This window comes from Acipenser ruthenus, chromosome 4 (assembly GCF_902713425.1).
Source record: "Acipenser ruthenus chromosome 4, fAciRut3.2 maternal haplotype, whole genome shotgun sequence".
Taxonomy (NCBI): Eukaryota; Metazoa; Chordata; class Actinopteri; order Acipenseriformes; family Acipenseridae; genus Acipenser; species Acipenser ruthenus.
Window position 1 is genome coordinate 79,780,383 of NC_081192.1, and position 12,016 is coordinate 79,792,398.

The 12,016-nt window shown below is 37.6% G+C and overlaps 1 protein-coding gene across 4 annotated transcripts in view; it reads right to left on the reverse strand.

Moving 5' to 3' along the window:
* LOC117400437 (oxysterol-binding protein-related protein 10-like) overlaps positions 1-12,016 on the reverse strand; it is a 150,256-nt gene that overhangs the window by 120,129 nt on the left and 18,111 nt on the right. For 3 of the 4 annotated variants that reach the window (XM_059022903.1, XM_059022904.1, XM_034000411.3), the window contains exon 2: positions 5,594-5,769. In XM_059022903.1, the coding sequence (XP_058878886.1) occupies positions 5,594-5,769 (176 nt within the window). Of the gene's footprint in view, positions 1-5,593; positions 5,770-7,264; positions 8,044-12,016 lie in introns of all 4 variants that reach the window. The other variant, XM_059022905.1, reaches the window with a different exon arrangement.

Genomic DNA, 12,016 nt, shown 5'->3' on the forward strand with positions numbered 1-12,016 from the left:
GAAGGAAAAAAACAACGTCAATACAAATAGTTGAAATGACAAACCAGACAATTATTCTTCTCCAGGTGACTTGGCTCCATTTTATACACTTATGCTTTTATTGCTGCTGGAATCTTCATAAAAGAACAACACAACATCATATAAAACTGCAATTATTTTAGGTGCAGGCCACCCAAATGTTTTAATGTCAAAGTGTTAACATGTATTTTACAGTTGTTTTAGTGTTAGATACACCCACATTTGTTTATGTTTTGCAGGGCATCACATAGGGAATATACCTCATGACATTGTGCAGGGTTTTATTTTATGAATCGTTATTTTACCCGTCTTTCTCATGTCCAATTATGTTCCCTCAAGATTTACACCCAGGAGCGCTACCAGACATTGGAGGACAAAGACCAGCCCTGGAGGTATCCACTCGAGCTCACCAGGTGCCAGTCCAGTTGGGGCCACTGTAGCGTATGTGTAGGTGCTGTATCACTGCATTGTATAACTCAACTTTGCCACCAAAAAAAAAAAAAAATAGAAATTTTGTTTCACCATATAAACCAGATCTTCCAACAGTATGTAACCAGTCTGGGTACTGACTATTAAGGTAAAACATATCAACTCAGAAATTAGTTTTAAGTACTGTAATTCCCATTGTATTTGTGTCAGTATTTTTATCTAATTTTGCAATATTGAATTAAAAATCACTATTTCAATGGCTGCTAATTGTGTAATGTAATGTGTATTTCATAGTTCGGGCTTTCTCTAGGGTCTAAAGTCCTTTTCACTTTTCACAGAGGGCTATGAAAACATGCATGTGCATATGTAAACAAAACCAGCACAGCAGGTAACTATACAGGCCCCAACAGTTATACAACTGCACAGCACACATGTTTAGCTTCACTCATTACATTCTGAGCAAGAAGCAATATAGTTATTGCCATACTCATAAGGATGATGTGCAGTAATACTGCTAAATATTAGTAATTATAATATACTGTAAGGAACAATGAACACAGAAGTGTAGATAATAAGGCCTGCATTTCTATGGTGGGGTTCTGGTGACAAGAATAGACACAAATGAGAAGAGAGTGAATTATAAATTTTACTATAACCTTGTAACCATGTACACCCTTATACACAATACAGTACTGTCCTTAAAGTTTTGTGAATAGGGCTTGCAATTACTGTACAGCTTTTTATTCATAGTTGTTGCATGTTTTAACACACACACAGTATCATTTTTCACCTCTAACAATTTCTCCCTTTCCTTCTCAGAAAAAAAAATGAAATCAAGGCCTTTTGTTGATTTTGCTGACGTCTTCAATGTCTGTAGTATGATTTCTTTGAAAAGCTGGTCACATAATTGAATGTGCATAATAAAAACACTTATATTAACTATACTATACTATGACAATACTACTACTGCTACAAATAAAAAGGTAAAAACGATAACAAATGAGCCCGTATGCAAAGTTGCTTTACAGATTACCAACTAAGAGTATTTTGGAATCCTGCCACTAAAAGTAATTTACCAAAAATAAAAAATAAACGCCTTGTCATTGAACCTTGAACTGCACTTTCATGTATTTTAAGCTTGGTTTCCATGGAAATTTTTCCTGACGGTGCTTAAAAACAGACCCAGCAACATTTTAATGACGTATGAATTCTATCATTATCATTATTATTTGTTTATTTAGCAGGCGCCTTTATCCAAGGTGACTTACAGAGACTAGGGTGTGTGAACTATACATCAGCTGCAGAGTCACTTACAACTACGTCTCAGCCGAAAGACGGAGCACAAGGTGGTTAAGTGACTTGCTCAGGTTCACACAGTGAGTCAGTGAGTGAGTCGTGATTTGAACCGGGGACCCCCTGGTTACAAGCCCTTTTCTTTAACCACCGGACCACACACCCTCCCTGTTCCAAACTGGGAAAAATTGAAAGGGAGGACATAATGACAGAAGGAGTAAATGCAGTAAAACCTGGTGATGCTTTATCAGTCCAAATTCCAGACAGCTCTTACAGTAGCTGTGAGTCATGTACCAATGTGGCATAAGAAACTGTTTATATATACGGTAACAAAAGATCTGTACAACCTTATTTTATTATTGTCTGCGGGCTTCTCATTTCATGGAATTTTTTGATAACTGTACTCTAAGTTTGAAACATATAATTTCCTAAATGCTTACACTTTAAGATTGTGTGTGTGTGTGTAGTATACATGGAATAAACTATGAATAAGGACTGAACATTCAATAAAAAAATTAAAAAAAACAGTATACTTACTACTGTATAAAACACTAATGCCAATCTTTCACAATCAGATTTCTGATAACGTTTAAATGTTTAGACATATGGATAACATTTAAATGTGTAAACTATTAACACACCTGCCCAACACATGGTATCTTCCACTTATACATAGCAACATTTTGATGAAGCTGCCAGTGGTAACATATTCCAGTCAGACAGTGTGCATTACATCATCCCTACAAACCAGCTGTGTCTCCACTTTATTTAGCCAACAGCCACGGGAGGGCAGGGAGCCACATCCTGCAGCACCACAAACAGCACTGAATCACGAAAAAGCCAGCAAAAATGTCAGCAGAATTTAAGCATTTTACAGGTCCTTCCAGCTACTACATGTATATAGTAATATGTACTGTACTACTATAACAATTTAGTTTAGGGGCAGCAGTGTGGAGTAGTGGTTAGGGCTCTGGACTCTTGACCGGAGGGTCGTAAAAAACCCAACTGTATAAATGGGTAATTGTATGTAAAAATAATGTAATTGTATGTAAAAATAATGTGATATCTTGTAACATGGTGTGTAACATCTTGGTATGAATCTTTCAGGTTGTTTTTCTTTTTTGTTCATTTCTTTTGCAGTTTATTTATTTATTTATTTATTTATTTATTTTATTACTTTTTTTTCTCTTACGGTTTGAGTTAGAGGCTGGCTTACTCCAAAGTTGTTAACCCTAATGACTTAATTTTCATTTTATACAAATCAAACTATCATTTCTATTTCAGATAACTACATGAAACCCAAATTACTGTAGAGTGCAAATACTAACAGTTCTCTTCCTACCATATACTGTCCCAAAGGTAAGCAATTAATCCAAAAACCTAACTAAATATTTTATCATTTCATTTTAGGTTATCTAAAAAGAAAAACACACAATAAACAAGGTTCTATACAGTCATATGTTATGGCTGGATTCTCTTGTGGACAAACTAAATAGATCTGCGGCAGTCATTTGATGGTATATGAATATACTGTAGGTCTCAAACTACGTGTTTTTTGTTGACTAAAATGTCACCTATCTATTTTTTGTTTACAGTTGTAGTTTTTTTTATTTTATTTTATATAGAAATAAAGTGGAAATGCACTTACTGATAGTACTACTGTACTTGATGTCGCTATGGCAACCAAAACCTTTGTTTATAGACAACAACCTCAAGTGAATGTCCCTCTGAATAAATATAATTAAGTTTTTAGGAAAGAATACAACTATTCATAGTTTCATCTGGGTATTAAAACAAAGTCTGTCTTTACAGAAAAGACGGGTAGAAAAAGTGACATGCATGTGAACATGCAATAAAGTTGTGAAGGCTTCCAGCTCACGTCAGTAGAAATCAGTAAGAATATATTAGGAATAGCAGAAAATATATGCAACATATGGACACCAAGGAAAAATGGTTATGTTCAACATGAATTATTTAAATGCAATGGATGGCTGCATTCCCTTACTTCCCTGCCCCCTTTAACTGGATCAGTAGTGTACATGCAAAGTATTTATTCTCTTCATTTATGCAATACCTCTCCCACTGCATACCTGCCAGCAAGGCTGCAAAATAGTTGTGCACATGCGCACAACGTGCGCCGCAGGATTTGGTCAAGACCCAAAGATATTCTTCAAGCTATTTTTTGGAGCTGACAGGAACATTTTCAAGTCAGCGTCAACTGCTGCTGCTGCTGCCACACCCCCCACCTCCCATTGTCTTTAAAACTTAACATGAGGTGTTATGCTGAAATATACAGCTTTCATTAACAAAGCGCTTGCCAGCAATTTACGATTTACCTTGTCTTTTGATTTAAAAACAAAATACTGTTTAAAATAAACATTGTACTATTTATACATACACACACATATATATATATATATATATATATATATATATATATATATATATATATATATATATATATATATATATATATATATATATATATACACACACACACACACACACACACACATTTAAGATGCTTCAAGAAGTGCTGGGTAGTAACACGGTTCTGACAGTCCCTGACTTCAACAAAGAGTTTATTGTTTATTGTAGCTGTCCTATCGCAAGAGACAGAGGGAACAGAGCAACCCGTTCTCTTTTTAAGTAGGAAGTTAGAGCCCCAGGAAGTCAACTACGCAGTAGTAGAGAAGGAATGCCTGCCAGTGAAGTGGGCCCTGGAAAGTTTAAAATATTATTTGCTAGGCCACCATTTTACATTGATCAGTGATCATGCCCCGCTTACATGGATAAATATCAAAAGAAAAGAATGCTAGGGTAATGTGGTTATTGAGCCTACAACCCTTTCATTTTAATTTAGAACAAAGGACATGGGGAATGCAGATTGGCTATCCAGTGTTCATGGTTTTTTTTGCAGCTGTCGCTAAACCCATTGGGGTCAAAGCTGAGGGGGAAGATATGTGACAGACCAAGGGGCAGGTTGATCAACGGGAGACTGTGGCCTCGCACAAAATGTCCAACACCAGAGTGCCTACAAAAGACAAAATGGTCACCCGGGAGAACTACAATGACCAGAATCCCAGGTGAAGCTACAGGATGGGGTCAGCATACCTGCACAGGGTTTTTTATAGCTTCCCCACATTGTCTAGATGAAGACATTTCTGAGTCAACATAAACTCCTAGGTCTTTTTCATAGATCCCTTCTTCAATTTCAGTATCTCCCATATGATATTTATAATGCACATTTTTATTGCCTGCATTCAATACTTTACACTTTTCTCTATTAAATTTCATTTGCTATGTGTCTGCCCAGTTCTGAATGCTGCAACAGTGTTTGCCACTCCTACTATTTTTGTGTCGTCTGCAAATTTAACGAGTTTGCTTACTATACCAGAATCTAAATCATTAATGTAGATTAGGAATAGCAGAGGACCTAATACCGATCCCTGTGGTACACCACTGGTTACCTTGCTCCATTTTGAGGTTTCTCCTCTAATCAGTACTTTCTGTTTTCTAGATGTTAACCACTCCCTAATCCATGTGCATGCATTTCCTTGAATCCCTACTGCGTTCAGTTTGAGAATTAATCTTTTATGCGGGACTTTGTCAAAAGCTTTCTGGAAATCTAAATAAACCATGTCGTATGCTTTGCAATTATCCATTTTCAATGTTGCATCCTCAAAAAAGTCAAGTAGGTTAGTTAGACACGATCTCCCTTTCCTAAAACCATGCTGACTGTCTCCCAGGATATTGTTACCATATAGGTAATTTTCTATTTTGGATCTTACTAGATAAACTTACTAGATAAACACTGTACCAAATGAGTATAAAAAAATGTTCAGCACTGTACCTCTGAGTTTGTAGAGCTCGCCGTTGGTAGAGTACACTACAAACATGTGAGGGGCTTCATCACTGAGAGAGACAGTGGCCCCAGTTAACGGCAGGACTCCTCTTGGCTTCTGGTTCTTGCTGGGCTCATTCACAAAATACTGCAGCAGCCCGGACTCCATATCCAACACAAAGTACCTACAGAGCAAAGACACAAGCACAGTTAGCACAGGACTGAGTAACAGTTACCCGATTTACATGTGGCTGCTGTTTTTACCAATATCAGTATATAGCTGGAACATGCTCTATTGAGACATTCCAGATTTTGCTACTGAAAATCATACTGTAAATGGAAAACCCAATTTAAAGGAATGGATGCTGGTTCTTCAACCATCCTCAATTGATCTAAACAGATGATTTAAATTTGTGTACCAATGTTATTAAAATCAAACTCCTCAGTGCATTTCTGACTCTGTCCTCTCCAAGATAGTAGAATGATCACTCACGTGCAGTACTTTGATACCCTTTTAAGGGGATACACTTAGGGGTCGAAGTAAGTATAGGTGCAGTGCAAATAAATGCGGATGCAAAATTCAAATTATTTTGCACTGTGCCCTATGTAAGCTTAAGAGCAATGCAAATTACCCAACACGCACAAATAATGATCCACAAGTATGATAACGAGGGTCTCAATGAGCGCATCGGTCTATTTAGCGGCTGCACTTGCAGCCCCGAGGTGACAGAGTTAGGAGTACAGAGAGCAGTAGTCGCTGTATGACATTTGTGGAGCACGAAAATACAAACGAAAAAAAATGTCAGAGTAAGGACAGCAAAGTCCTTATGGCGCAAGGAAAACAAAAGAAAAATTTTCTGAGGAGCTGAGAGTCCTTCCGGCTGAGGTCACACAGCATGAAACAGAGTTGTTTGGAAAAGCCTCAGCCAACATCAGTTTTGCTAGTATCCCTAGGAAATGATGTGTATTGGCCTGCCCTTTTCAGCATGACATCCAGAAATGTGCCTAACATTCTGTAAAAGGAGGATTGGGCTTTCCTTCCAGACATTCCAACTGTGGTCTGAAAGGAACCAGAGGGTAAGTAGTGCAGAGAACACATGTGTAAGGATAGCTGTGGTCTAGCACATCCCTCAATTCAGCTATTAGGTCTTGGATTACCAGCAGAGTAAGACGATAACGCCTCTGGAATCCCAAACAAAGTGATCCTGGGATTGAATATACAGGGTCTTCTTCGTCTTGCCCTTCTCCTCCGAACGTATTCTTGCCTCTCCTCAACAAGAGCCAAGTGTCGCCACATCAGAAAGTGTACCACAGCAGCCACCCTGAAGCCAATGACAGGTTTCTGAAGGTGTGTGGTTTTATACAGCTCTTAATTACTTGCTTCTACAATGGTTTGCACCTTATAAGAAGGGTAAAGTTGTTAGAGTCAACAATTGCCTAAGTGCAAGTGCAGAGTCTGAGAGAAAAAATGACACCAAAGTTTGGTGCTTCCTTCATTTGTTTGGTGTGCAAGGTAATCAAACATGCAATCTTCAGTGTGAAAATGTTATTATCCCCCCTAGTTAACTCAACCCAATTAAAGGGATAATTAGGGTCAGCTGTTTGAGTACTTTGGTTAACAACCAGGCCAGATTTGGGCCAGCCCTACCCAATATAAATCTGACTAACTTTGGTCCTTACCATCAGAGTGAAGTTGTCAGCACACAGGTTCTAGAGGCCCATCATGCCACGAACAAAAGAAATTCCTGAAGACCTCCGGAAAAAAGTTGTTGATGCCTATCAGTCTGGAAAGAGTTACAAAGCCATTTCTAATGCTCTGGGGCTCCACCGAACCACAGTCAGAGCCATATTGTCCAAATGGAGAAAGTTTGGGACAGTAGTGACTCTTCCCAGGAGTGGCCGTCCTGCCAAAATCTTTCCAAGAGCAATGCATAAAATCGTCCAGGAAGTCACAAAGAACCCTAGAACAACATCCAGGGATCTGCAGGCCTCTCTCGCCTCGGCTAAGGTCAGTGTTCATGACTCCACCATCAGAAAGACACTGGGCAAAAATGGGATTCATGGCAGAGTAGCAAGGCGGAAACCATTCCTCACTAAGAAGAACATGAATGCTCGTCTCAAGTTTGCCAAAAAGCACCTGGATGATCCTCAAGAGTTCTGGAACAATGTTCTATGGACAGATGAGTCAAAAGTGGAACTTTTTGGCCAACATGGGCCCCGTTATGTCTGGCGAAAACCAAACACTGCATTCCACAGTAAGAACCTCATACCAACGGTCAAGCATGGTGGTGGTAGTGTCATGGTTTGGGGATGCTTTGCTGCATCAGGACCTGGACGCCTTGCCATCACTTAAGGAACCATGAATTCTGCTCTGTATCAGAGTTCTACAGGAGAATGTCAGGCCATCCGTCCGTGAGCTGAAGCTGAAGCGCAGCTGGGTCATGCAGCAAGACAATGATCTGAAACACACAGCAAGTCTACATCAGAATGGTTGAAGAACAAGTCCAGACCTAAACCCCACTGAGATGTTGTGGCAGGACCTGAAACGAGCAGTTCATGCTCGAAAACCCACAAATGTCACTGAGTTGAAGCAGTTCTGCATGGAGGAGTGGGCCAAAATTCCTCCACGGCACTGAGAGAGACTAATCAATAACTACAGGAAGCGTTTGGTTGCAGTTATTGCTGCTAAAGGTGGCGTAACCAGTTATTGAGTCTAAGGGGGCGATTACTTTTTCACACTGGGGCATTGGGTGTTGCATAACTTTAATAAATAAATGAAATATGTATCAAATTTTTGTGTTATTTGTTCACTCAGGGTCCCTTTTATCTAATATTAGGTTTTGGTTGAAGATCTGATAACATTCAGTGTTAAAAATATGCAAAAATGCAGAAAATCAGACAGGGGGCAAATACTTTCACGGCACTGTATATGTATGTGTATATATATATATATATATATATATATATATATATATATATATATATACACATACATACAGTACCAGTCAAAAGTTTGAGTACACCTGCTTGAAACCAGGTTTTTCATGATTATCCTATGCTTTTAACTGCATAAACTTGTCTATAAACACTTAATATTTCATTATATGATACGTGTACTTATAAAAGCTGATAATCATAAGTGAATTGCATTCAAAAATTTTATTTTTAAATTAAAATGTAAATCTTGTCAATTTCAATGAAATGGTCCCCCAAAGCAAGGGGATTTCAGTCTGAAGCCCAAGTCAGTTAAAAGTCTGTAATGTGAATAACACGGTGTTAGAACACTGGCCTAAGTATAAAAGTGTCTTTGTTAGATGTTCTCCGAGTAAACTAGCATGTTACATAATTAACCTTTTGTCACCAATTATTGTTAACAGGTGAGGGTCCATGATTACTATAAATATAGGTAGCATAGGCACAAGTTTGTCATTCCTGAATGTAAGGGAGCAGAAAATGGCAAAATACACTCAGTTAAGCAAAGAAAAAAGACTGTAATTACTTTAAGAAATGAAGGTCAATCTTTAAGACAAATCGCAAGAACTTTGCAAGTGTCTGTAACTGCTGTGGCCAAGACCATCAAACGATTTGAAGAAACTGGCACTCATGAGGACCGAACAAGGTCAGGCAGGCCAAAGGTGACCTCAGAATCAGAGAACAAGTTAATTCGTGTCACAAGTCTGCGAAACCAGCGATTAACTGCCCCTGAAATACAAGCTCAGCTAAATGCTACTTGAAGTACAAGTGTTTCAACATCAACTGTTCAGAGGAGATTGCGTGAAGCTGGCCTAACTGGAAGAATTGCTGCAAAGAAACCATTGTTAAGAGTGCAGAATAAGAGGAAGAGACTTGCCTGGGCCAAAAAACACAGAAACTGGACGTTTGAGGAGTGGAAGTCGGTCTAAAGATCTTGTGACCACTGGTGAACTGATTGACAAACTGTCACTGTGGAATGCTACTTATTAGTTAAGGATTAACTGGCCTGGGGTTTAGAGAGACAACGGGAGAGATACTGGAGACACCAAAAGACCTGTATCTGCATGGATTAAGCTGCCTGCTGTTCTCTTTTCTCCAGGTCTACAGGGTGTAGTGAAAACCCTTGCAGGTATCAATGAATTTTAAAAATAAACAATTAGTGAGGGAAGACACAAATACAGAGGGACCAAGACCTGTGTTGTTTTTGTCTTTACTCAGGAATGTATTATTTTTTTAGTTACCCACAAAGAACCACTGTGCTGTCTGCTTATACCACACGTAATTAACCATTTACGTTAAGGGTGGGTATCGATATGAAAATTGTATATCGATATCGTGAACGTATTCCAAAATCAATATCGATAATATCAAAGGTAAATATAATAACACAGGTAAATATAATAACACTTTGCAATATGAAACATATAGATGTTAAAAGATATTTACATATGAAAAAAACTTACTTGAACTTAGCTTCACAATATCCATGGAGAAAAACAATGTCGTTATATTGTTTTACTATTCCATCATCAGTCACCTCAGAACCAAAATATTTCTATACTTCACTGCGCAGGCTAGCCAATCCGGAAGTAGTTTAATCTTCTCTGCGTGTAAATGCACGACACATCTAAAACTATTAAAATACAGTGTCATGCTGAATGTTGATGTGTTTTGATGTTTTAAATTAACCACACTGTCACATGCGTATATCTCAAAATAATCCCAATAGTGCTTAATACAGCATGCAAATAGCGTTTGGTACCTTGTAAGCATGTTCTGAATGGAAGACAAAAAAACAGATATAATCATATATCAAATTATATAAGCTGATGTTCCTGTTCGTTATGTTTTTTGTGTGTGTGTTAAGCTTGTTTTTAGGTGTGTATCCCTTTAAAGACGGCCCTGTTTCTTAATTAGATGATGCATGCACTTTATGAAAACAGGATATAGTGTTGTTTCTTGATTTATAGCTATTGACATTTATTAAAATCGGGTTCTTAGAAAAAGAAAAACGCCAAATCGATGGAATAATGCTCCACCTTTCGGGTGAGACGTTGTTGTAAAAGTGACTCTGCAGTTGATGCATAGTTCACACGCCCTAGTCTCGTATCTTGTAAAGTGCTTTGTGATGGTGGTCCACTATGAAAGGTGCTATATAAAAATAGATTATTATTATTATTATTATTATTATTATTATTATTATTATTATTATTATTATTATTATTATTATTATTAATAATAATAATAATAATAATAATAATAATAATAATAATAATAATAATAATAATATAATAAAATGGTTACATAATAATTTATGGAATGTATTTTTGTGTTACAGATTAAAAATTGCAGTTGCTGTGGGGAGGTCTGAATTAAGCCATTCTTGTGACTGCCTTTCTGTGTGGTCATTAAAATATGATGATTACGGTTTGGATCACCCACACAAAAAGTATAATTCTGTTTACACTATAGTATTTTGTTTTTTGTGCCAGAAAATGGCCAAACCACTTGTTTGATGTTTTATGTGACTGGAAACATCACAAATTGCTTCAGACCAAAGTTAAGAACATAGACTGCAAAACGACTTGTAAATCCTTCCATGAACGGTTTTATCTGGCCACCCTGGGTTAAAGTAATGTATCCAAAAGTAGTTTAATGGTAATAATTTAATAAATAAAACCCAAAGCTAAGCAGGTGTTGAAGAAAAAAAAAATGTGCCAAGTTTCAATTGCAAAACCAAATTTGGATTGACATGACTGGTTGCAAGCCATTTAATACAGTGGAAATTCAGAGGTCTTTAAAGGTTAATTTATTGTGATGTTTTATTAGAACAAAGATCCCCGGGGGCATATTCAACAGGGAATCTCATATCCGACAAATTGGTTTGTGAACCCGAAATAAAATGACAACTCAAAATACTCTGCAGAGCAGAAAGTCAATATGTTAGCCAGATTAGATCAGAGGTCATGGTCACCAGCACATTGATATAGAGTTTATACAACACTCCACATATGAGGTCACTACCTCGGATGGTTTCTGAGATACAAGGGCTTAACACTGTGGCTGTGGCAGTTTTATAAAATAACTGGCATGAAAGGTTTAAAATACAGCTTTATATGGAGTATGAAGCCACTACCCAAAAAGTCATTTGACCCCAATACGACGACCATCTTAGGTCACAGGTCATTGTGAAGGTGCCATTAGATTTTGCCATAGGAGTTTCCATAGCACTCAAAATGTGAAGCTGTTAGCTGAAATGTTTTATGAGATATTAATGGTTTATGAGATGAACAGCAGGTAGGGCGGTGGATGCAGACTTGCATATTCATACAAACTCCCCTCACAGGTATGCTTTAAAAAAAAGGAATATTCTAAGGCAAGATTCTTGGTTGTAGGTTAGTATTAGTTATTAGTCAGCTATGGGTGTTTACAGGGGATACTACATTGAAAAGTACCTGA